At 44.1% G+C, this 27,093-nt stretch overlaps 1 protein-coding gene across 10 annotated transcripts in view; it reads left to right on the top strand.

Moving 5' to 3' along the window:
• The window catches only part of GRAMD1B (GRAM domain containing 1B), a 209,906-nt gene that overhangs the window by 169,534 nt on the left and 13,279 nt on the right, over window positions 1-27,093 (top strand). For all 10 annotated transcript variants that reach the window (XM_053367385.1, XM_053367386.1, XM_053367388.1 and 7 more), the window contains 11 exons: window positions 7,611-7,695; window positions 13,459-13,562; window positions 13,681-13,776; window positions 15,655-15,735; window positions 17,004-17,119; window positions 18,376-18,535; window positions 20,140-20,326; window positions 21,670-21,813; window positions 24,142-24,260; window positions 25,313-25,455; window positions 26,071-26,174. In XM_053367385.1, coding sequence (XP_053223360.1) covers window positions 7,611-7,695; window positions 13,459-13,562; window positions 13,681-13,776; window positions 15,655-15,735; window positions 17,004-17,119; window positions 18,376-18,535; window positions 20,140-20,326; window positions 21,670-21,813; window positions 24,142-24,260; window positions 25,313-25,455; window positions 26,071-26,174 — 1,339 coding nt within the window. The remainder of the gene's footprint in view (window positions 1-7,610; window positions 7,696-13,458; window positions 13,563-13,680; window positions 13,777-15,654; window positions 15,736-17,003; window positions 17,120-18,375; window positions 18,536-20,139; window positions 20,327-21,669; window positions 21,814-24,141; window positions 24,261-25,312; window positions 25,456-26,070; window positions 26,175-27,093) is intronic.

Genomic DNA, 27,093 nt, shown 5'->3' with positions numbered 1-27,093 from the left:
TCCTGTCCAGAGATTTTTCAGGGTGTTTTTTCTCTCTCTCAAAAACAAACAGCTGGAGCCTATGAAACAGTTATTCCCCTGTGAAATCTGCCTCGCCCACCCACCCTCTTCCCAGTGCCATCCTGTCCCAGCTCCCTGTGTTTGCAGTAAGGTTAATGTTTACCACCCCGCCTCCGCATCTTTGGAGAGCTGCTCCTTTTTCTTCAGGGGTGGAGCTGGGCATCCGGAGATAGGAGACAACATCTTCCTTATCGGTATCTAATAGGTTTTCTCATCATCCAGGAACCAGAGATAAGGGGGTACTCCTTTAAATCAGCACAGGGGAGACACAGGAACTGACTCTAAAGCAGCCAGCCTGCAGCTGGGGACCAAATTATAAACCAGGTGTTGCCATGTAGGTGTTGCATGCAGCCAGCATCATAGCTTAAAAGGCAGATGCTCCATCTCTCCCTCTCCAGCCACTGCACTTACATACAGCATTTTGCACACCAGTCATTTGCGTCCTTGGTGGGCACAGCCGCTGCCTCTCATAGCTGTCAACTTTCAGATTTGAAAATAAGGGATCAGTAGCCTCAAAAAAAAAAAGGATCAGCAGCCGCACCTGTCCCAGGGACAGTCTACGGGATATCTAACAATCCAGGATAGCAGCGGGAAACGGTGCTGGAATAAGGGAATTTCCCGCAAAAAAAGGGAAGGTTGACAGCTATGCTGCCTCTGTGTGTGGACAAATACACAGGGTTAAGCACCTTTTTTATACATGGGCCACTTTGTACCATCAGTCCTTATGGAATCCCAACAGCGTGGGGAGGGTGCAGAGAAACCACAAGTTGGGAAAAGGCTTTATTCCTCACTTCCAAATTCTCTGCCCTAAATTGCCCTCTCCTTAAGCTTCCTTCCTTCCTTCCTTTTATATCCCACCTTTCCAAGAAGGAGCTCAAAGTGCCATACCCAGTTCTCTGCCTCCTTATTTTATCCTCAGAACAACCCTGTGAGGTAGGCTAGGCTGAGGCACAGAGACTGGCCCAAGGCCACCCAGTGGACTTCATGAATGAGTTGAGGACTAGAACCCCAGCTTCCCAGATCTTAGGCTAACACAGACCACTATGCTTGGATTAAGCTCTTGCCTTCTCAAATTTGTGCAGTGCTGAATGTGCATGAGTGACATGTGAGTTTGGAAGCGTAGTCCATGTTCCCCAGCCCAAAGGCCCATTGATTTCTCCAGAAGTAGAAGGTCTTCGTTTGTGCTCTCTCGTTTATGGGATTCCTTTCCCTTCATTCGAGCAAATGAGAATAGAAGCCCACTACATATGGCTGAAATTGTGCAATACTCTGCATGTTTGTTGTGTTTTATGGGGGGGGGGAAGAGGGCTTCCCCTCTTATTTTCAGGAAGTGGCAATAATAATAATAATAATTTATTATTTATACCCCGCCCATCTGGCTGGGTTTCCCCAGCCACTCTGGGCGGCTTCCAGCAGAATATTAAAATACAATGATTTATCAAATATTAAAAGCTTCCCCAAACAGGGCTGCCTTCAGATGTCTTCTAAAAGTCAGGTAGTTGTTTATTTCCTTGACATCTGATGGGTGGGCGTTCCACAGGGCGGGCGCCACTACCAAGAAGGTCCTCTGCCTGGTTCCCTGTAGCCTCACTTCTCACAACGAGGGAACCGCTAGAAGGCCCTCGACGCTGGACCTCAGTGTCCAGGCAAAATGATGGGGGTGGAGACACTCCTTCAGGTATCCTGGGCCGAGGCCATTTAGGGCTTTAAAGATCAGCACCAACACTTTGAATTGTGCTCGGAAACATACTGGGAGCCAGTGTAGGTCTTTCAGGACCACTCCCAGTCACCAGTCTAGCTGCTGCATTCTGGATTAGTTGTAGTTTCCAGGTCACCTTCAAAGGTAGCCCCACGTAGAGCGCATTGCAGTAGTCCAAGCTGGAGATAACCAGATCATGCACTACTTAAGCCTTGTTTGGTAGATAAAACATTTGCAAATAAAACCTGAAATAAACATTCCCTTTAACAAACTTTTTTTCATGATAACACTAATATTCATTGGTATGAATCCTGGCTTTATTTAGCTGTTAGCCTGGTAAACAAGGTTGAAACAAGCTTCTCATGCTAAGCAAGATTCAGCTGAATGTTGGCAGAAGAAAATTGGAACATGAGCTTCAGAATACATTTTTAAAAGCAAAGTATAATTTGTCAACGGGAGTATAATGTTCTTCCTGCTTTCTGAAGGAGAATGGACAATGCCACTATTGAATTAGTTCAACCAGTGGTGATACTGGACGATGATGAATCTACATCTCCAGGATTAACAGCAACACCCATAAATGCAAAAACCAACTAACAACACATTATGGCTGTTTAATTGTAGTGTTGCACTTTTTATTGCTTAAAACTTGCTGGTCACCTCCCTTGAAATCTATCGAATGTAAGGTGGTGTTAGAAATGTTCTAAATTAAATAAGTAAATAAATTCGAGTTTGCATTTAACGTTTTGTTTCATTTTGGTTTTTTCAAAATGTTCCCATTTCTTAAGTTCTGTTTATCATTCGCAGCTCATGTCAAGAGACATATTCACCCAACCTACCTTGAACAGTTCAATTTTGGAGATTATTATGGTCACACCTGCACCATGCATTTAAAGCACGCGGCTTCCTGCAAAGGATCCTGAGAACTGTACTTGGTTAAGGGTCCTGGGGAATGTAGCTTTATGAGGGGCAAATTTGTGACAGACTAATGTTGCCCATTCATTCAATCATCTGTGAACATATTGTGGAATATCTAGATTCCTCTATATTCGGAGCATGTAACAGAACTTGGATAAGGGAGGCCATCTTGTATCCTGCTCTTGTGTCGTCTTGTAACCCCCAAACAGATCTTGCCACCCACTTTCTTTTCTGGCCATGCACCTAACTGCACTGCCCAGTCTCTTTCATTATATCCACTTTTCTCGTTTCAAACTTTGCAAAGTGAAGCAGCTTATCCCTTACTTTTGAGTTCCACATAATGTGTGTTTATGCACCCATATTAGGAGCATAATACCCACACTTGTTAGTAAGCATCTGTTCAATGAATTATTTTCTCTTGTTAGGTTGCAGGAAAGGGGGTCTTATACAGTCTAGGGCAGGGATTCCCAGACTTGAGTCTGCAGCTGTTGGATTACAACACCCATCATCATCCCTAGATAGCAAGACCAGTGGTCAGGGACGATAAGGATTGTAATCCAAAAACAGCTGGAGTTTAGGAAACACTGGTCTTAAGAACCAGTATTTTCTGACCCTATACCCAGGTCCATTTGCCTACCTAAACAGCATCTACATATATTTGCATATCTTCCTGTGCAGCACTCATGTTACATCAATTCTCATGCCACAGTGTAACACCCCAGCTTTCAGAACATGCCTTATATATCCTATTTTGGATTATTTCATTACATTTTGGCCACATTCACACCATCCATTGAAAGCAGTGTCATGACACTTTAAACAGTCATAGCTTCCCCCCTTCCCCGAATTCTGGGAGGTGCCGCTTGCTAAGGGTGCTAAAAGTTGTTAGGCAACCCCTATTCTCCTTGTTGAGCTACTGTTCCCAGGGTTCCCTGTGAACAATAAGTTATTGTAAACCACTCTGGGAATTGCAACTCTGGGAAGGAAATATGGGCCTCCTAACAACTCTCAGGACCATTAATGAACTACAGCTCCCATAATTCTTTGGGGGAAGTCATGACCGTTTAGATTGGTATCATAGTGCTGCTAACATATAGGCTGAATGTGGTCGAAGTCTAGTTTGCTGTTAGTGAAAACTGAGACTATGTAATGCGGAAAGCGAAGAGGACTGGAAACCACTCAGTCTCCAGAAATTATTGATTCAAATAAAACCTGGGGTGGGGGGTTGGCAGAACGTCAACTTCTTTTTCTTGCACACAATAAAAGTTGCAGATTAAAAACAAAACCTTTGCTGTTGAATATTTCTGCAAAGAGAGCAGAATGAGGCAAGAGGGTCACCGAGTGACAAAACAGAGCAGTCTGGCTTTCTTGGGGCTGATTTCATCATCTCTGCTTCTGCAGATTGGCCTCTCTGCCTTCTCCCCCCCCCCCCCACAGCCCCAGCCCAGCCCCAACACAAACGCTGTCCAGCCACTTTTGCAGTACAGGAAACATCTGCTGGAAGGGAGGACTGAGGCTGGGTTACTTCAGGGCATTGGCCCACAGAACAACCCTGAAACTTAAAGCGCGTGCAAGTCATTTCAATATCTTTTCCCCACCCGCTGCTCCCACAAGAAAAGTTAACGAGAGAGCAGAGCTGCCTTTTGGGAGAGAAGAGCCTGAACGAGGAGTGTCCAGGGCAGGCCCTGGACGGGGTTCAGAAACTGCTGTTTTGTGCACGCCTTCTGGGAGGGAAAAGGCTGAAACCAGCTCTCGCTGCTCCAGAGATGCCAGCAGACTCTTGAGAATCAGTAGAAGTTGGGAACCTGGAACTGGACGCCTTAGGTGATGTGGAAATCATTGCTGCTGTGCCAGAGCCCAAGACGATTTGGACAGTGCCTACGTGCTGAGATGCAAATCCTGCCAAGAGTCCTGCAGACTGGGTGCCTGCGTGTGTGACATTGCTGTGGTCTGCTGCGAGCAACATTGTTGGGATTTCTCCAGCTGACGGCACCACTGCAAAGCCACTGGGCAACAGGAAGGCAAGGCAGTACGTCAGAGAATAAACTTTTTCTGAATGAACTTGTTTCTCCCAAAGCATCCTGCTGGAAGATTGATTATTCTTTTCTCTTTCCCTCCCCCTTTCCCTCCGACATGTGAGGTGGGAGTGGATAGTATTATGCACTTTTAAAGCAAGCATCTACTATTATTAATAATTTTGCTGAGTCCCGAAGGGAAAGTTTTGTTTTGTTCCTGAAATCCATGTACCCCTAAAGACTGAGAGCGAAAGGTGGCAAATGACATCATGGATTCTCTGTCGGAATGTGGAGCAGTTTGGAGTCTTCTTCTGGACCTAGAGGACAAGAAGCTTCTATGGTACCTGGAGCACCTGCATGAATTCTCCGAAGATTATGGCAGCTCTGGATGGGAAGAGATTCCAGCTGTGAGTGTCGTCTTGCCAAAGCCATGCCTCCCTCTCACATGGATGTTCTTGTGCTAACTTCCCTCTGCTCACTTAGGTTTTGCTGGCATGCAGAATCTGCCTTTGCCAAATTTATTTCCCCTTTTCAATTCCACGTGTTTTAATGTGTATTTTGTATTGCCTTGTGTGTCGCCTAGAGGCATCGTTGCATGCAGTGATTGATGAATGCAATGAATAAATTTTAGAACTGCTTATCCTAATCCATCACAAACATAGGGAAGGTTTGGAATCCAGTAGTAACAGCCTTTATTACCCCCTTATGTGCCTCAGTCAAGTCACACTGAAAATGAAATCCCGGTTCCTTTAGCTTTCTCTGGGTTTTTGCAAAACTTTGGGTCTAGATTCCTCCATCTAGTTTACTTAGCCTTCATCTAAAGTTAGCGTCAACTAAAAACCCATTCTTGGCCTTTTGATAATCGTTTACCAAGCGACAACTTCAGGACATTTGTAGTTGTCTAGCGTATATTACTATGGAAGCATAATGCGTGTGCACATGAAAACACACACGCGCACACACACACACACACACACATATGGAACACAGTTGTTATGCATTCAGTCTTTCCAAAATGAGATACAGCAATTAAATCCTTAAGGGCTTGACAGTTTGAGGAGGAGGGGGGGCTCCTTCTGTGTGATTATGTGGCTGTTTTTATCTGAGCTGAGACCTCAGAAGTTTTTGTAATGCGTGAGAAGGTGTGTAGCCAGCTGGAATTCCTGTTCCTACAGGATTCCTACTTTATCAAAAATAAGAGAGATGCACCAGGAATAATTCAAGTTCTAGCTGGGTTCAGGATGCATTGCCGCTTAGGACTACAGCATCACAACAAAGTTGCAGTATCCTCACTACCTTGAAACTTGCAAATTGGGTTCCGTACTGACACACGGGAGCCGTATCCCTTGTACATTCTTCCCAACAAAAGAACAGCTAGGATGCAAAAACAATTACAGATTGATTTCGAACTCCCAGCAGCAGCCCAGTTTTGAGCAAATGAGCTTTTTTTAAAAAAACCCCAAAAACCAGTCATCGTCCTGTAACCATTCATGGCTGCTTCTTGGGTCTGTTAATCCATTCACAATCGTGTGTTTCCTCCTGGCTGAACCAGAACTGGTCTGGGCTACCCCTAGCCATAACAATGGTTTCTTCATTGGATTGATAGCGTGGATACATCTGGTCCCACCAAGACTCAAGCTGTTAGATTTCAGCGCTAGTTACACCAGCCTGAGTTGCCACCAATGTTGTGGAAGTCCCTTCAAGTTTTCACTTTTTGAGCATGTGTTTGTATATACTATATACAGCCGTACCTTGGTTGTTGAATGGAATCCATTCCGGAAGTCCGTTTGACTTCCAAAAACGTTTGACAATCAAGGCATGGCTTCTGATTGGCTGCAGGAGCTTCCTGCATGCAATTGGAAGCCACGTTGGATGTTCAGCTTCCAAAGAACGTCCGCAAACTGGAACACTCACTTCCGGGTTTGCGGCGTTCAGGAGCCAAAACGGACGAGTACCAAGGCATTCTGGATCCAAGGTACGACTGTACGTGGGTTGCCAAATAGCTTCCATTTCCCCAGAACATTCCAGATTAAGCTATCCATTTGCCATGATTCTAGTGTGACTACTTATTTATTTGATGGGAAATCCTATCCCATAATGTCTCCTTGCTCCATAACGTAAGACTCCATCAATTCAAAAATTGCCTCCTGAGGATGCTATAAATGGGAACGTCCCGCCACATTTCCCATTATTTTATCCCTTATTTTATTATCCCTCCTTAACATGAAGTTTTATAGAACACCTATTATGACTCTTGGTTCAAAATAAAACCTGTGGCCACAACTGTATCAGTTTATCATATGAATGCTGTCCAGTATTCCACCTACAGATCTGATTAAATAAATCGCCTTGATAATATAAAGTAAGCCTAGGGCAAGACTATTATCTCCTCCACACCTTCTGCTGGCCTGTCCTCCTTTCTTGCCGCCTTGGTCCACGCCAAAACAAATTTTGAACCCTTGATAAAATAACATAAGGTTGTCCTGATTAAATGTCAAAAAACAGTACCTTCATTTTTAATTGTTGCTTGAAAAATGTGGATCCCTTTGATTAAAATGTTTGGGAGGCTTTTGATGCAGACTATGTCCTACCCTCTCCTATGGTGTTGGGACTCTGCTGTGATCTAGACAGAATGGAAAATCCCCATTTTCTTCTTCTACTCCTACAAGTTGTCACTCTCTCCCATATCTCCTATTGTTCCCCGCCATTATAAGCTCTCTCCCAGCTAGCTTTCTTCTTCCCTCCTTCCTTTCTGCAGTGTTTTGTAGTGGGATTATATCTGCCTTCCCCACCCACTGCCTTCCCCAACGCTTAGTTAGAGATGTTAACGTATCCTTATATAGTGTACCCTTCTTGCCGCTTTCCCTCTGATCTTCTTTACCTCCCTTTCTTTCTAATGAACTCTCTGCCATTCGCAGGTGCTGAGCCCAACCTACAAGCAGCGGAACGAAGACTTCAGGAAACTCTTCAAGCAGCTCCCCGACTCAGAGCGCCTCATAGTTGGTGAGTCCCCCCTCAAATATTTCCGCCCGTTGGTAAGAGCAGAGGTTTCGGTTGTGTTATAAATGTCAGCCTTTCTAAGTCGGGATGCAGAAAGTTTCATCCTTGGCAAAGGTTAAGTATCTCCTAAAGAAAGAGAGGCCAGACCCTGGGTACCTGCTTCCCTTGTAGTAGAAGTTAAGATTTTTGGGGACACCATTGAACTTGGTACTCGTTTTCCTATCTGTCTGACTAATTGTAGTCCTTGGAATATATCTGGCATCAGTTTCATGGTGGTTCGGGGGCAGATGCTATGGAAGCCAACAGGTATTAAAGAAAGTAGCTATTCAAAATTTAAAATTTGTCCTTTGCGCTCTTTTCACTATACTTTGGGTAGCTTTCTGTTGAACAAGTTATCTGTGCCTACAGAGATGTTAGGAAGGGCAATTATTAGCAACTGTAAGAAACAGTCTATCTTAAATCGCTTGAAAACCTTGTAGTATCGTTTTTCTTATCTAGATTTCAGTTGGGTTGGTTATCAAACATCTGGTGGTTACTCCTGCAACAGAGATGAAAACAAAACCTAGTATAATTTTTCCTATATGTTTGAATTTTCTATATGGCAAACTGTTTTTCAATAATTGAAGATGGGAACTATCATAATGGAGAAGTGTATTTGCGTCAGAAGGCTTTCTATGTGCCGATCCTCTTCGTCGACACATAATAAATAATATAATACCTCAGATCTTTTAATTTTGAGGCAGATATAATAACTAACAGCAAATAGTAGTGAAAATTAAGTACTTCTTGTATCCATGGATTGATATTTTCTCTTGTGGGGCCATTTTTCTTTTCAACTTGTTTTATTCCTTGTCATGGACCTACAAAGTGTCTCTCCCTCACAAGGGACTATCTTGATACATTACTGGAAATACAGAAGAGTTTGTGAAATTTCCAAAAAATCATGCTAGATGTACCCACTTCCCTTTTAAAAGAATTATTGCAGAATTGCTGTGCATCCCGACAGGGCAATAAATTAATAAGGAACCCAGGGGCATTCAGAGTAGATGGTGTCTGATAATGAATAAGTGCTCCTTATATTTAATTATTTTGATTGACATTTCACCAAAAATATCCAGGCTTGAAAGTGATAGTGGACAGGGAGATAAACCTGTTTGCAGAAGTACTGGAGATCAAAAGAAAGTGGGTTGAAAAGTGATCAGAACTGGAAACTGAATTAAATGAATTTAATGTGAGAGTAAAAGAAGAGAAATCAGCTAAGATGAAAGTGGCCTAAATAATCTTGGTTATGTAAGGAGAATTCTGCTTACAAAATGTTTTAATTTGTGGATTTGAATGTGACTCTCATATGACTGATTATTGCTGTCATCACCCGATTGTTCACAAAGACAGATGCAATAGTAAATATATTGCAACATTTTAAGGACTTGAATCACTGGTCTCCTCACTCGAAGAAGGAGCTTACATCCTGGGTAATGGGAAAGAAACGATAGAAATTAAGTAGATAACTTCATAGTTGATAACTATTAGACAGATTGTATGATCGTGAAGTTTGGCCACCTCATGAGAAGAGAAGACTCCCTGGAGAAGACACTGATGCTGGGAAAGATGGAGGGCACAAGGAGAAGGGGATGACAGAGGACGAGATGGTTGGATAGTGTTTTCGAGGTTACCAGCATGAGTTTGACCAAACTGCGGGAGGTAGTGGAGGACAGAGGTGCCTGGCGTGCTCTGGTCCATGGGGTCACGAAGATTCGGACACGACTAAACGACTAAACAACAACAAAATGTGGGGACGCATGCCTTAATAGAGGGTTATCTTTTGTTCTTACTCTGAAAGGTGACCCAGAACAAACAAGAGTAGATCTTTATCAATTTATTAGTATTCTTAGGACCCAAACCCAATGGAAAAGCCCCCTCTCCTTGTTCTTCTCTGATAAGTCTCCCATATCTCCTGTCATTTCCCACCACCATAAGTGCTCTCCAAACTAGCTTTCCTTTTCCATTCTTTCCTGTTTACACATTTAGCAACTGTGTGAATAACTTTTAAAAAGGAAATAGCAGTCATGGAAGCGTAATTTGAATCAAGAGCCTGGTGTGAGGATTGGGGGGGGGGGGCTTTAATCCATTGTCCCATTGGGGCTAATCCAAGTGATGATTATTACATTTATATACAGCTTTTCTCCATGGAACTCAAGGTAGCACAGATGGTTCTCTCCCCTCCCCATTTTCTCCTCACAACAATCCTGTGAGGTAGGCCAGTGACTGGCCCAAGGTCACCCAGTGAGCTTCATGACCAAATGGGGATTTGAACCCTGCTCTCCCAGCTTTGCTGGCTCTCATGCTGGATTGAGGCACCTGCTCGTTGCTTTGGAAGAAAAGTTTCCAGTCACACTAATAATGTCTTGCCCAGTTTGGCCTTTAGGTCGAACACACTATATTTTGAAAGCATAGAAGAAGACTTTGATCCTTGAGCCAACCCTTTGAGGATGAGGTCATCTTTTGTTCCACTAGGTCAGGACCTGTTTATCCTGCCTTCCAACTATTTCAAGAATTAGTTTTCACAGTTCTTGAGGAAATGGAACAGAACCCTCCCCAGGGTAGGGAACAACAAGATGGTTTTGAAAGGGATATCTTACATTATGACAAGGGTCAGCAACCTTTTTCAGCCGTGGGCCGGTCCACCGTCCCTCAGACCATGTGGTGGGCCGGACTATATTTTGAAAATAAAAATGAATGAATTCCTATGCCCCACAAATAACCCAGAGATGCATTTTAAATAAAAGCACACTTTCTACTCATATAAAAACACCAGGCAGGCCCCACAAATAACCCAGAGATGCATTTTAAATAAAAGGACGCATTCTAGTCATGCAGAAACACGCTGATTCCTGGACTGTCCATGGGCTGGATTGAGATGGCGGTTGGGCCGCATCCGGCCCACGGGCCTTAGGTTGCCTACCCCTGCATTAGGATCTATCTAGGAGGCTGGTTAGGGTTGGATTAGTATAAGTATGGATAGTAGTAATTGCAAGGTAGAACAACCAAGGGCATTTTTGCTGCCTCCGTTGGACACCAAACAAGATGAATTGAACAGAAATTAGAGCTTTTCTTTGAGAAAGGATAACAGTGGGATAGGTAGTAGTGAATACCAGGTTTTGAATAACATCTTTCCCCAGGAACTTTTATTTTCTGAGTTGCCTCGTACAAGAACGTTCTACCCTCACCAGGAAGAGCCATTGTTTCAGTCAATAACTTCACATTAGAGCCATTCATCTTGATGTGTGGGCCTTTTGATTTAAGTCATTACATCACAAGCAAAGAGTATTTATAGGCTTCTGGAGACTTCATTGAGAAGTTACAGTTGGTTAATTAAATTGAAGGAAATGCTGTATTAAAGTCTATTGGCATTGGAGTATTCTACACAAGTATTTTACAAAGGAATACACCGTGTGTGTGTGTGTGTGTGTGTGTGTGAGAGAGAGAGAGAGAGAGAGAGAGAGAGAGAGAATTGCACTTCTTTATAACCCTTGCTGAAATACTTTTGACCAAGTATTACTATAATCAACTAACACACAAATACACACATTCTCTCTCTATTTTCTTTTGGTAGGTGAGCAATGTCAACATGGGATTTTGCACGCCCCTTAGATGGCAGAATTTAAGCATACAGTACATGTGCATCATTCACATTTTATTAGGATCAGCCACCACAAGCTCTCATGAAGATTTAACATGCCAGGGGAACCGAGTGCATATTCTCTAACCAGTGAATGAAAACTATGAATTCACATCCCGTAATTCCCACAATAGTTACATACGAATAAATCAAAATTTCATTTCTGCATGATCTTGTTATGCAGTGACAACATATTTCAGGGCATGTTTGCAATATTGGGTGATGGCGGGGGGACAATTCTATTTATTTCTGGACAATTGTAAACATGTTGATCTCACATTTGAAAGTATATTTCTAATGAAGGAAGGTTAATTTCCTGTTTTAATGAAGAAAAAGTGATGCAGATTAACACCCATCTTTGCATAAAAGCTCAATGGAATCATGGAATCATAGAACTATAGAGCTGGAAGGGACCCCAGTGACCATCTAGTCAAACCCCCTGCAATGCAGGAATTAGAACTAAAGATTCCCAGACAGCTCGGACAGGCAGCCAGACAATTCAAAAGGCACAAGCTCCCTTTGTTCTCTGTCTTCTACCAATCCCGTGCAAACGTCCCTGTTTACTTGCCCTGTTCACACTCCTGATCGTGATAAGAATACACTGCTTCTGTTATGACAGTTTCCCATCCCATTCTCAAATGCACTCCTTTTGGGGCTTGCTTAAAACATTTTTGTTTTGACAAGCCCTACCCAGAAGTACAGAACGTTTGCGGGTGTTTTGATTTTAGTTATTATTTGAATGTCTTAAATAACTGTGCATAACTGTCTTTGCTGATAGTTTTATTCTTTTTATAAACTTGCTTTGAGGTTGTTTCTACAATATATAAATTTAATGGGGAAAATATATAAAAATAATGTATAAAAATAATTTATCATACCGGCAGTTTTTATGTATCAGAAGGAAATAATGCTTACAGCTCATATTTTAATTCTAAGGCAGAGATGCAAAGTCAGCAATTTGTTCATCACGATCAATTTGGAAAGTACCGTATAGTAAGAACAGAACAAGAGAAGTTTTTTTAAAAAAACGTCTCTACCTCATTTTGAACATTTTTTTCTTGGGGTGTGCTGTTTCCTTTTATCTGTTGCTGGCTTCATTACTCAGGAGGCCTGCACCTCATTCCTGATATCTTTTAGGGTCATCCATAAAGTACATCCCACATCAAGAGGAATAAGGTAGAGGAGCAAAATAATGAAAGAGGAGGTACAGTGGTGCCTTGGTTCCAGAACGGCTTAGTTGTTGAACAAATTGGCTGCAAACCTGGAAGTAAGTGTTCTGGTTTGTGAATGTTTTTAGTAAGCCAAATGTCCGATGCGGCTTTTGCAGCTTCCAATTGAGTGCAAGAAGCTCCTGCAGCCAATCAGAAGCCGCACCTTGGTTTTCTGACAGTTCCAGGAGTCGAAAGGACTCCCGGAACAGATTAAGTTCGACAACCAAGGTACCACTGTATAGACCATCGACAGGAGGGTGCAAAGTGTGGCTGGGTAGCATTTTTGAAAGGCAATGTGCTTCATCTTTCTCTCTCCCCCCGCCCCATTAAGCAGCATCCCCAGACATACAGTGGTACCTCGGGTTACAGATGCTTCAGGTTACAGACTCCACTAACCCAGAAATAGTACCTTGGGTTAAGAACTTTGCTTCAGGATGAGAACAGAAATGGCGCGGCGGCAGCGGGAGGCCCCATTAGCTAAAGTGGTACCTCAGGTTAAAAATAATTTCAGGTTAAGAACGGACCTCCAGAATGAATTAAGTTCTTAACCCGAGGAAGCACTGTACTCATTTTTCACTTTATTCTGACAAATCTCCTAGGCGTCTTTCCTTTCAGTGGCTTCCCTTCACTATTTATCACATTTATTAGTCACCCCATAAGCAGGAGGATCCTCTGGGCAGCAAACAGTTGAAATAATTTAAAAACACAACTCCAATAAAAGCGGATGAGTTTTCATGTTGCCATTATTTAGACTGTAGCCTTGCTGGCTGTGCTGTGCTTATTTTATACCGCGTGTGACTCCCAGCTGTCTTTAGATTCCTAAGAAATATGCATTGTTTCTGTTGGTGATGGCAACACCCTCTTACCTCTCTGCAGATTACTCCTGTGCACTTCAAAGAGACATTCTCCTGCAGGGCCGACTCTACCTCTCTGAAAACTGGATATGCTTCTATAGCAACATTTTCCGCTGGGAAACACTGGTGGGTGCCTTCCTTAGCCCCTCTACCAACGGGCTCATTTCAGGACCGTTCTGAAAATGCTGCACTCAGTCGGTTTGCTAACACTTTCCTTCGTCTCCTTTTTTTTCTTTTTGCACAGTTGACTGTCCGTTTGAAGGACATCTGCTCTATGACCAAGGAAAAAACTGCACGGCTCATTCCTAACGCTATCCAAGTTTGCACTGACACTGAAAAGGTGCGTGCCAGAATCCTCGGTTCTTGATGCATCCGAAGAACTGAGTGCAGAGGGCTCTGCTGGTAAACAGGGAACCTGCTCTGAACTCTTGAGTTGAGACAGACAGAGTAGGCCCCAGGAATTGACTGACATGGCGCAGAACTCCTCGGGGTGCATTTGGCAGCTACAAAAAGAAAATTTACTAGTAAAATGAGCATAACGGTAGCCTGGTGGATCACGTCAATGGCCATCTAGTCCAGCATCCTGTTCTCACACAGTGACTAGCTAGATGCCAGTGGGAAACCCTCCAGCACAGCAGTTCTCAACCTGTGGTCCCCAGATGTTGTTGGACTACAACTCCCATCATCCCTGAGCTCTGGCCTTGTTAGCTAGGGGTGATGGGAGTTGTAGTTCAACAACATCTGGGGACCACAGGTTGAGAAAGGCTCCTCCAACAGGAACCAAGCACAAGGGCACCTTCGCCTCCTGCAGCTTCCAGCAACTGGTATTCAGAAGCATAACCACCTCCAGCCATGGAGGCAGAGCCCAGCTGCCATGGGTAGTAGCCATCAATATCTATTCTCCGCCTCCATGAATCCAAGTGTCAGTTCTCAGTTTGGAATGAGACAGTAAATTTTAAGGATGCTTCCATGTGCGGCCTTATGTCACAAATGGGTCATTCAGACCCAGTTGTCCTGTATATACATTTGGCACATTCACTTTCTCTCATTCCTGGTTTCTCAGTTCAGACTGGCATTTTTGAGATGATGACAAAGTGTGGGTGCTACGAAAAGCATGTGTTCTTAACAGGGCTTTGCAGAGCCAGGCAGAGGCCCGGGCAGGTAGATAATGTGCCCCCCTTTTTTTTACCCCGGGTCTTTGCGCCTCCGCGTTCCCCCCAGTGCATCCCCTGCGATTGTGAATATGCTGACTGAGGCCCCCTTTGGAACTGGAGGCCCGGGCCAAGTGGCCCATATGGCCCCGCTCTGTCTGGGCCTGGTTCTTAAGTGGCACCAATTCCGCAGTAAGCTCCCATCTGGAAGAGAGTTGAAAGTGGTTTGAGAGGCATTTTGCTTCTCTTGATATGCTTTCCGCCAGGGCATTTATATTTGTCTTGTTGTTCCTTGAACCAAGCAAGATTTTGCAGAGTTTTGAGACAATGCAAACCACTGCAGGATGTGTTTACTGTAGGTAAATTTGGGGTGTATTATATACAATGAGCAGTGATCCTTCACTCAGTTTTTAAAAAACCATCTAGGCTCATTTGCCCCTATGAAGCCCTTAGCAAGTTCCCCTTGGAACCAATTCTTGGTCCTTGAAATGATGACTGAGAGTGTAGTCCTACAACCATATATCTGGGAATAAGTCCCATTGAATTCAGTGGGCTATATGTCTGAATAGACATGTATAAGAATGCGCCTATGCCTTTGCTCATTCTCCATCACTTGTTCCTCTCTTACTGTTCACATTACAATTGTAGATTCCTTGGGTAGAGGCTTGTTTCTCTTGCTGATAAAAACTCTCTAAAGTTTCACTTATGGCGCTGAATACCTTAATCATAATTTAATGATGTGTGCTGAGGGTGGTGTATCACAGGCTGTCGGTTTGGCAGAAACAGTTAAATGCAGAGGTCAACAGGTGAAAAGAACACTTGGACCAGCTCTGTGACATGCATACTGTTCCCTGGACCACCCTAGCTGTGGAAAAATAAATTCAAGGCTATGAAACGGATAGTATAACAAAGGGGTGTTATGTAAGTAGCTTACTGAGTCTAAGTTGCATAAGTAATGCATTTGCTCGTTTTGCCTTACTACCACCAAGCTTCTCAGTTCTCATATAATTTGCTTGGAAAATAGCAAGCTCTCTGCTTCACTTTGCCAAATCTCTGTTCTCCAACAGCACTTTTTCACTTCCTTCGGCGCCCGAGACAGGACATACATGATGATGTTCAGGCTCTGGCAGAATGCCCTTCTTGAAAAGGTAAATGGAGATGTGGGGACGATCCTCACATAGATATGAATCTGTTTATTTACATGAAAAGTACAAACTCTTCCCTTTTGCAATACTTTATCAAGGAAGCTAACAATCAGTAAAAATTACACACTATAACGGAAAAGCAATTAGAACAGCATAGGTAAAAAGGACACTATAACCACACATCAGCATTCTGAACGTGAGGTACCACAGCAGAAAAGGCCCTGATACTTTGAGTTTACAATTTTTGAATGCTCCAAATACTGTGTCTTAGCGATGCTTACAGCACTTTTATAAAGTTCACCCGTTTTGCCAGGTGTGATGTATGAGAGGCGGTAAGTTGATTAAGAGAACCCATTGATGATAATTGAACTGGGTACATCCTTGCTCATGGCTCTTTGGCTTTTTTAAAAATAAAAAGGCTACACTGCACCACCTCTTTAATTAAACTTTTCCCATCTGAGCTTTGCATTGTCCTGGACTATGAGCTTTATCAAGCCTCACCAGAAGTTCATCTTGTTCAGGAAGAATGCACCGGGTTTTTATTTTTTAACAAATGGTTTCTTGTTATCACCCTCTTTACACAATCTCTCCTTTCCTAGCCTCATGGTTTAAAAACCGCAAGCTTCTTTCTGAATTCCAACACTGGTTAGAAATTTTAAGGCCCTGTTTTGATGATGTGATTATGACATCCCTGCCTGCGCACATCCCAACAGCTGTTTGGCTTGGCTTTCAAGGACGTCTTTCTCTTTTCCATCTCCCTTTTTTAGGGCCACCAGTGCATTTGACCCTTTCACATATTAACTTTTGAGAATCCAGCTCTTTGTGTACAAGGCTTCCATTGTTTCAATCTAAAAGCCTCAAGGGGAATATATATACATGCATATATGCATAGATAGCTACCAGAGACTGTAGCCTGCTTCAGATCACTTTTTCTTTAAAGTATTGTTGGTGATGTGCAGTTGGTTTGTTTTTTTTAAATAAACTCAAATCATGATGTTATTGACAATGGCTCCCTATTCTATGTTTGTGAACATGGGATTATCTGCACTGTGGCTTCCAAACCAAGGCATCGGTCGCAAGAGCCTTGCATGATTTTCACATGTGATGACACATACAGTTTTTTGTTAGTGCATTTAGTACAGATCTTGTGGCGAAAAGAAATAGGTAGATGTCATAATTAGGTTTGGAGCCATAAGCAAGCGTAGTTCGCCTCCTTGGGTTTTGTCACCTTCCTATGGAGAGGTCCCAATCCACAGTGTTTCTCTCCACAGCCCCTGTGTCCAAAGGAGCTCTGGCACTTTGTGCATCAGTGTTATGGTAGTGAACTAGGGCTGACGAGCGATGATGAAGACTACGTGCCTCCTGACGATGATTTCAACACGATGGGGTACGTTGAGCTAAAGCGTGCGGAGACGTGTCAAACAAACTTTAGTGCACAAGGGTCAGAAGTTGGATCTGCCTCAGGCACTTGCGTGGGCCAGGAACGCTGGATCAGGCCAGGGTGGGAAATATGCTTCATTTCCTTCTGACCTTACTATGTGGAATTTGCCACCCCCACCATGTATGCCTGTAACTTCATGTATCTGAGGAAGTAGACGGTAGTCCCCAAAAACGTGTGCCATAATGCATCTGTTAGTCCTTAAGATTATGGAATCATAGGACTGTAGGGTTGGAGGAAGGGACGCAGGTGGCGCTGTGGGTTAAACCACAGAGCCTAGGACTTGCCGATCAGAAGGGCGGCGGTTCGAATCCCTGCAACGGGGTGAGCTCCCGTTCCTCGGTCCCTGCTCCTGCCCACCTAGCAGTTCGAAAGCACGTCAAAGCGCAAGTAGATAAATAGGTACCGCTTCGGCGGGAAGGTAAACGGCGTTTCCGTGCGCTGCTCTGGTTTGCCAGAAGTGGCTTATTCATGCTGGCCACATGACCCGGAAGCTGTACGCCGGCTCCCTAGGCCAATAAAGCGAGATGAGTGCCGCAACCCCAGAGTTGGCCATGACTGGACCTAATGGTCAGAGGTCCCTTTACCTTTACCTAGGGTTGGAAGACATCATCTTCCCCACCCCCTCCAGTGCAGAGATCCATCCAGCCTCTCTTTAAAAACCTCCAATGAAGTAGAGTCCCCACCTTCCAAGGTAGTCCGGTCCACTGTCAAACACATCTTGCAGTCAGAAAGTTATTATCTCCTTTCTTGTAATGTGAATCCTTTGCTTCAGATCCTACCCTCTGCAGCAGCAGGGGGGGAAAAGCTTGCTCCATCTTCCACGTGACAGCCCTTCAGATATTTGAAGACGGCTATCGTATCACCTCTCAGTCTTCTCTTCCCCAGGCTAAATGTGCCCAACTCCCCCAGCCGTTCCTTATAAGGCTCGGTTTCCAAACCCTTGATCATCCCAGTCGCCCTCCTCGACGAACATTTCAGCCTGGAAATGTCCTCCTTAAACTGTGGTGCCCAGAACTGGACACGGTACTCCAGGTGGGGACAATGATGTCACAAGGTTTCTTTCTTGTCCTGGCTGCAACAGACTGACTGAGCTCCCCTACGGGATTTTTTTTACTCCTTTGGTTTCACTCTCCGGTGCTTTTAGCAGCTGACTGATGTGAGGGCTGGCGAAATTCAACATTTGTCTCTGCTTCTTCTTTTAGTTACTGTGAAGAGATCCCCGTGGAAGAAATTGAGGTGAACGACAGCTCCTCGAAAAGCAGCATGGAGGCCAAACCGGAGGCGAGCCCTCAGCTTCCTAAGAAGTCTGTCACCAATAGTAGCACATTGACACCGACAGGAAGCAGTGAAGCTCCAGTCCCAGTAGGCATTTTTTCCTCTTGCAGAGTTGCATCTTTGATCTGACCCAATGCATTGGTAGGCAGGGGACTGCTATTTAACAGGGAAAGCAGTAACCGCCATGGTTCTCTTCCCTAAATAGAGAAGGAATCTGGATTGTAATTAATCTAAATATTCAAGTTCCCAGTGGATTTGGGTTGGAACACTGATGGTGGCTCTCTTGTAATCAACCTGGTGTGTGTATTTTGTTTTTAAAGCTGTAGATGGTTTTCTTTTAGATAGTCCTTAATTGGTTTATAGTGGTGGATTTGTTTTTGGTTTTTTAAGTGTATTTACTTTTTAAGCATCGGTCTTACTATCTTCCACATATAAGTTCTGCAGCTGTGCAGATCGCCCTTCTCATTTTAAAGCTGGGTGCTGAAACATTTTCTCATGAAGACCTGCCCACATCCACAGAGCGCGTTCCTCAAACGGCATGGCCAGTTCCTTCTCACTCCATTGCCTTCTTAGTGCCATAGTCTCAGTGTTGTTTGAAACAATGTCCTCTCCCTAGACAGTCTTTTCCTTTCCTAATGTAAATTCAGGGCAGATGAAGTCCTTCTTCCCGCAGCGTATAGTTAAACTATGGAACTCGCTCCCACAGGATGCAGGAAAGGCCACCAACTTTGATGGCATTAAAAGAGGATTGGACAAATTCATGGAGGGCAAGGCTATCAACATCTACCAGCCACGTGGCTATGCTCTAACTCCACTGCCTTCTGCCAGGGCCCGGCTTGCCAGTTTCCCATGGGCATCTTGGTGGCTACTGTGGACTGGATGAGCCACTGCAGGGCTCTTTGTAGGTTTTTATGATCTTACTGCTTACTTTTTTAATTTTATTTTTTTAAAATATTGCTCTCTTCTCTCATTCCCCCCTTGGGAATCCCCCATACATTGGCCAGTATGGTTGAAGCTAAAGGGACTTGGAGCCCAAAACATCTAGGGGGCTTCACATTTCCCCCATCCCTACCATAAGTATACAAAAGGGAGGTGCCCCAATATAAATGGATGTAATAAGACCATCTTGCATATAGTGTGATGGTTGCATATGTTTGTACCCCAGTGTGCATAAGAGCACCAGAAGAGTTCCAGCTGAAGGTCTGCCAGGTCCACCAACCTTCTTCCCACAATGGCTGATCAGATGCCTCTAGGAATCCCATCAGCAGGCCGTGGAAGTCAACAACTCCCCCCTCCTGTTTTTGCTTTCCAACAGCTGGTATTCAGTGTCATACGGCCTCTGAGCATGGAAGCTCCAATTATCCCTTTTTGCTAATATCCATTGATGGACCTTCCTTGAAGGATTTATCTAATCCCCTTCTAAGGACACAAGTCAATATAAGTAAGAATTGCATTTGGCCCCAGGCTCTTTGAAACTCGCGCCGTAGTCTCACAGGTTGCAAAACCATCTTAGTCCACATGGAAAGGGAATCATACTAATTTATATGGAGCAAGCTTAGGTCTTTCTGTTTCCACAGGGAACAATGGGAAATCGCTCACACTGACCCCATAGAGTTTCAGCCATGGCTGAAAAGCCTCAGCATCACCCTTAAGGCAGCAGTAACACCCTGATCTTTCTTGCACCCTTCCAGTATGAAGGAGTAGTTCCCGAGGAAGAGGAGCTCATTGACGTCCCCTCAGAGAAGGAGCTGACAATCGCAAACCTTATCGGAGACAAGATTGAGATCATTGCCCCCATTAATTCCCCCTCCCTGGACTTCAATGACAATGAGGACATTCCAACTGAACTCAGCGATTCCTCGGAAACTCACGATGAAGGTGTGTGACTGGCGGCTGCAGGTATTGTGGTGGGTTTAACACAGGCATCCCCAAACTCGGCCCTCCAGATGCTTTGGGACCACAATTCCCATCATCCCTGACCACTGGCCCTGTTAGCTAAGGATGATGGGAGTTGTAGTCCCAAAAGATCTGGAGGGCTGAGTTTGGGGTGCCTGGTTTAACAGCTCCTGTAAGTGTCCCCTGCCCCCCCATCTTGAATACTACAGTGGTACCTCGGGTTACAGACACTTCAGGTTACAGACTCCGCTAACCCAGAAATAGTACCTTGGGTTAAGAACTTTGCTTCAGGATGAGAACAGAAATTGTGCGGCGGCGCGGTGGCAGCAGCGGGAGGCCCCATTGGCTAAAGTGGTACCTCAGGTTAAGAACAGTTTCAGGTTAAGAACAGACCCCAGGAACTAATTAAGTTCTTAACCTGAGGTACCACTGTCTGACAACCAATTTGGAAGGCTCAGGACTTCCAAGCTCAAAATCCATCTGCTGGATTTCCAATGATGTCTAATATTCCTTTGTTCTTCTCTAGGTCGCATGTATTGCTTGATTACTTTTAGAGTTTGCATCATCATTAGGTTAATGGTTAGACAGTCTCAGCACTGTCCACCAAAAGCAACTGCCAGACGAGTCTGCATTGATTTCAGTAAGGCTTGTGCAGGAGATGTTCCTAGATTAGTGGGGGGTGGGATTCACATGAGACTTTTAAAATTGATTTTAGCAATATTTCATAATATAACCAGATAAGTAATAACATAAAGTCAACTTAGTGTATAAAAGCAAGGCAAGGCATACAAAATTATAAGCATGAGGAATAATTACACCCAGAAGTAACTCAATACAGCCATATTTCTCTAGATGCTGCAGGGAGATGTTGTTGCATATCCAGATCTGAAACGTAAGAAATAAAATACCACCAAACAGAATAGAAATGTTCAGGGTCAGCCTTCTCTTTGGAGACATGTAGTTCACATGAGACTTTTGACTACTCAGGAACCAGATCAAATGGCAGAGATGTTAGAGCTCATTGAGTCCTCCTGAAGAACTCCTCTCACATTTTGCATTCATGGATCACTTTCGGAAGGGATCCCACAATCTTTCCCTACATGGAAATGTGACATCAGGTTTACTTAACTGTTTCAGGGATGAATCTGTGAGCAGGATCAGCGTTCCCTTTGGGGTCCTGCTTGCGGACTCATCTCTGGAACTGACAATCTCAAAATCAGTGTCATGTTTGCAGGCATCGTAAGTGTTCCCCTGAGCCCAGACTATTGCGTCCAGGTGTGTCAGGTGAAAGACTGCAACGTTAAGCTCTCTGCTTCTTTATACAGGGGAAGTTCAGGCCTTTTACGATGATCTGAATGGACGGCAGTACATGAACGAAGTCTTCAATTTTAGTGTGGATAAGCTGTATGACCTGCTCTTCACAGACTCTCCGTTCTTGAGGGACTTTATGGAGCAGCGGCGGTTTTCTGGTAAGCTTGGGAACTCCTTGCCTATTTACATCAGTCAATAGTACTCTTTGGCACCGGCTAACATCATTTTTCTTTAGTCAAGCCTATCCAGATATGTGAAATGTTGACACTTCTTTCAACCTGTTTTTAGCTTTCTGTTGATTTGATTTTTTTATTTCATTTTAATCTGACTGTTTCTAACTGTTTTTACTGATGATTTCATCATTTTAAACTTTCTGTAAACTGCTTTGTGGTTGTTGGGTTGTTGTTGTTGTTATTGTTGTTTACAATCAAGGGCTATATAAATTTTAATAAATAAAATGTTGCACATCCATACTACAAATCTGAATCAGTTTCAAATGTCAGAATGACATGCCACACAACCAAAGGTCTTTGGGGATTTGTAGTTCTACAGCAGTTGCTCAAGATCACCAGCAAACCATTCTCCATGCCTCTCACAACATTGTAGTTCCCAAGATTTGGGTCAGAAAATGTGGCGGGGAGGGTGATCTTCCTGAATTCATTTTGTAACCTAACCCTCAGCCAAAGTAACAATGAGGGTTTTTGTCCCATTGCCTGAGTTCTGTATCATGGTTTTTATTTTTTATGACAATGGAAAACCAAGAAGAAGAAAATGTTCTTGCTGGTGGGAAATGGACACCCCCCCCACACAATTCTTCCACCCCACCCTGCCCAGCACCTAATTTGTATTTTATTTGGATCATTGATATCACACGTTTTCCTCCAAGCAGCTCAGATTGGGATATTGAGTCGGACGGGACATTGCCACACTTTCAGCAGAGATGCTCGTGATTAGTGGGGTTCTCTTGAGTTGTTCAGCTCCCCTGGGCAACTCCACCAGACTTTATCAAAACTCCTCCTAAGTTCTGCCAAACCCCTGTGAGAACATGTGCAAGTCTAATCGAAAACCTCCCTGAAAACAGTTCCTATAGAGCTTCAGCAAACCTCCCCAAATTCCCTTTGAAAATTCACTTAGATAAACTACAGGTACCTGAAACCCACCTGAGGACCATCTGGCCGGTCTCATCAGATTGCAGCACCTCACAAATTAGAGGGGCCTCAGTGTGAATCCAGCCGTGGTTTGGCTCAAGTAATGTGAACTTTGGGCCTGAAAGCCCTGGGATGAAATCCCACCCCCTTCTCTCTCTGTGGCCTTGGGCAAATTACTATTTTTCGCCCTCAGTTTCCTGTTTTAAAAATGGGAACTTTTAATGGCCCACTTGATCAATGGAAGGGAGAACAGGATTTAGGATAAAAGGCACCACATGCATACCAAACAATAAGCCTTCTGTGTCCACCCTGCTGAGTCTGCCAGCTGGGGTGGAGGTGGGGCTGTGGCTTCAATTTGGTCATGGGAGTCATTTTTATTTTCCCCTGGGAACTGCGTTGTGCTTTGCATTCTCACCCATTGGCCTTTGTTTTGAACATAAGAAGAGCCTGCGGGATCAGTCCATTGGGCCATCTAGCTGCACGTCCTGCTCTCACAGTGGCCAACCAGATGTTGTGATGGGAAACCCACAAGCAAGACTTGAGCACAGAAGCCCTCTCCCCTCCTGTGGTTTTCAGTAGCTGGTATTCAGAAGCACTGCTGCCTCCAGCTCATAGCTGTCAACCGTCCCTTATTTGGCGGGAAACTCCCTTATCCCAGCGCCGTGTCCTGCTGCTGTCCCTTATTGATAATGTCTCTTAAATTTCCCGGGTTTCAAAGGAAGCAGCTCCTCTCCCTCCCTCCCTGCCGGCCAGGGAGGAGGGAGGCTCCAACTGTGTTGCTTGGCTGCATTGCTCACCCAATAAGGAGTCTAAGAACAACTGGGGGGTGGAGCTTGCATGCCTTGTGCCGAATAAATCGGCCCCATTGCCTGGGGACTTGCCTTTGCTCAGTGCTTCCCAGTGGAGAGGTGACGGTGGTTTTCCTTGCTGCATCCCCTTTTCCGGGTTGCTGCGCTGTGGGAACCATCGCTTGAGGCTTTGTTTGGCTGCTGGCTGGGCTTTCTGCCTTTGGCTTGGAGGGGCTCAGAAGCTGAACATACCTGTGCCCGGAAAATCCCTTATTTGGGATGCTGATCCCTTATTTTCAAGGCTACTGGTCCCTTATTTTCAAATCTGTAAGTTGACAGCTATGTTCCAGCTGTGAAGGAAGAGTTTGTCCATCCTGGCTGGTAGTCATCAGTTACCTCCTCCTCCTGCTCCATGAATTTATCTAATCCTCTTTCAAAGCCATCCAAGTTGGTGGCCTTGAGCGCCTCTTGTGGCAGAGAGTTCCAGTGTTTAACTGTGCACTGTGTGAAGAAGCACTCTTCTTTCATCTGTTCCTCTCTCTTTTCCTAGACATTGTATTTCATCCCTGGAAGAAGGAAGAAACTGGAAATCAGAGCAGAGTTATCCTTTATACCATCACCCTCACCAACCCTCTAGCCCCAAAAACTGCCACTGTCACTGAGACTCAGGTGAGAAGCCCAAAGCCTGCACTGGGCTGTTCAGCTTGAAGTAAGGATGGTTCAGTTAAGGCAGCAGAGGCCCCATTCACATTATACATTTAAAGCACTACAACATCACTTTAAACAGTCATGGCTTCCCCCCAAAGAATTCTGGGAGCTGTAGTTTGTTAAAGGTTCTGAGAGTTGTTAGGAGACCCCAATTCCCCTCCCAGAGCTGCAATTCCCAGCGTGGTTTTATCAGTCAATCACTCTAAACTACAGGGAGCTCTAAGCTACAGGGAACTCTGTATGTAAGGGAACTCTAAGCTACAGCTCCCAGAATTATTTGAAGGAAACCATGACTGTTTAAAGTGATGTCATAGTGCTTTCAATGTTTGTTGTAAATGTGGACATAGACTCTGAGTGCATTCAGACATGGTGTATATTGTATTAGTTTCCCTGATAATGTTAGCACTCCTGTCTCGTTTTCTAACGTTCCTTTCCTGCCGCAGTACCTGTTGCATTATGGAACTATGGCTTTTTTACCGATATACCAGCACATCACGCTAAATTTCAATCACACGTGGTGTTGAACAGCAACTAATGTCATTGGACAGCATTGCTACTCTCCTGCCCTGTCCACACATGCCTGCTTCTGTTCCCCCATGATTCCCCCATGAAAATGTCAGGAAAGAACTGTGTGCTAGTATAGCATAATTTTATAAAATAAATTATGAAATACATATATTGCCCCAAATTCCGACACTTTACTCCCATGATTTTCCAGGTTAAAGGGGTTGCAAACCGATTTTTTTTTTCTAGAATCAAGTAACACTGAAATGAGCACCAAACCCATGCTATACCCCATTAGTTTTCCAAAAGCAACTCTTACATCATGTGAAAGCTCAGATCATAGAACCATAGAGTTGGGGTCATCTAGTCCAAACACTCTGCAGTGCAGGAATATTTTACCCGACGGGGGGCTCAAACCCACAATCCTAAGAGTAAGAGTCTTATGCTGTATAGACTGAGCTATTCCGTGTGATCACAGCCTCTGTCTGTTCTCTCTCTGCTTTCTCCAGACAATGTACAAAGCAAGCCAAGAGAGCGAGTGCTACGTGATAGATGCAGAGGTGCTAACTCACGATGTCCCCTACCACGATTATTTCTACACAATTAATCGTTACACATTGACGCGCGTTGCCAGAAACAAATGCCGTCTCAGGTGGGTATGGCAGGGCTATAACTTTGCGATATTAGCAAGGACTGTGATAAACGGAGTTGAATGACATCTGCCCAGATAGGTTGCTGCTGCTCATATTTCTAAGCTTGGAAATACAAGTCTCAGAGGCTAGTAACACTCAGCTTACCCTAAGCCAGGAGGGCGGGAGACATTTTTCAGCCAGAGGACTATGTGGTCTCGAGAACTTTCCAAGAGCTGCATGCCAGTGGAGGGTGAAACCAGAGGCAAAAGCAGATAGAGTGACACATTTATGACTATGAGGATTATATCGTCACCATCATTGATTTATTAATTGTCTTCTAAACCATCGTCTCAAGGCAATTTACACTTAAGAAAATTGAGAACAGCTGAAAACAAAAGACAGCAATTTAATACGTTGCTGAAAATGGCACAAGACCTTTTAAGAAAGACAGACAGACAGAAAGAAAATTCCTTGAATTTGGAGCAAGGAGAGTATTAAATGTAGTTTCAGAGGAATACCATGTTTGGAAAACGTTTCACGTTGCAAATCTAAAAGCAGGTAATTGGTTGTAACAAATGCTCATGAGGCCAAAGTTACTGCTCTTGGAAGTGACCTCTTCTTTCTTTCTTCTTCAGGGTTTCTACAGAGCTACGATACAGGAAACAGCCATGGGGGCTGGTGAAATCTTTCATTGAGAAGAACTTCTGGAGTGGCCTAGATGATTATTTCCGCCATTTAGGTGAGATCTCGCTAGAGCAAGGGTTGGGGAATCTTTGGCCCTCCAGATGTTGTTGCAGACCAACCCCCATCAGCTTCAGCCAGCCTGGTCCTGATCAGAAATGATGGGAGTCATAAAACAACAGCATTTGGACTGCAGACCACAGATTGCCTGACCCTGAGCTAAAGCATCTAGTTACGTTTCCATTTGTTTGCTGTGATGGCATATGACAGAACTCCATAAAACTCAACCAATGGGGTAGATAAAACCAAGCCTTTGAAACATTTGGGATTGTCGAAAGGTTTCCTTTTAGTATTTTAGCCCTGCATGCTAATACTAAAGGTCTCCATTATTATCCTAATATTATACCTGAAGGAGCGTCTCCACACTCACCATCCAGCCTAGACACTGAGGTTCCCCAGTGCCGAGGGCCTTCTGACGGTTCCCTCACTGTGAGAAGTGAGGCTACAGGGAACCAGGCAGAGGGCCTTCTCGGTAGTGGTGCCTGCCCTGTGGAACACCCTCCCAGCAGATGTCAAGGCAATAAACAACTATTTTACTTTTAAAAGACAACTGAAGGCGGCCCTGTTTAGGGAAGTTTTTAAATGTCTGATGCTGTATTGTTTTTAATATTCAGTTGAAAGCTGCCCAGAGTAGCTGAGGAAACCCAGCCAGATGGGCGGGGTATTATTATTATTATTATTATTATTATAATAAATTGGTATACCACAGATCTCAGGGAATTCCCAACATAAAATTACAATATAAAAACCACAAAATACATAATAAAAATAAGAACAAAAGCAAATCAATAATCCCCCCTCTCCCACAACATATTTAAAAGGGCACCAGATGTCAAACAGCCAAAGGCCTGGTTAAAGTGGAATGTTTTCACCTGCCACCTAAATGGTGAACCAATGCAGAAAAGGCCTGTTCATAT

Source organism: Podarcis raffonei, chromosome 15, assembly GCF_027172205.1.
Source record: "Podarcis raffonei isolate rPodRaf1 chromosome 15, rPodRaf1.pri, whole genome shotgun sequence".
NCBI lineage: Eukaryota > Metazoa > Chordata > Lepidosauria > Squamata > Lacertidae > Podarcis > Podarcis raffonei.
Note: the sequence above shows the minus strand (reverse complement) of the source record. Positions and strands in the feature narration are given on the sequence as shown.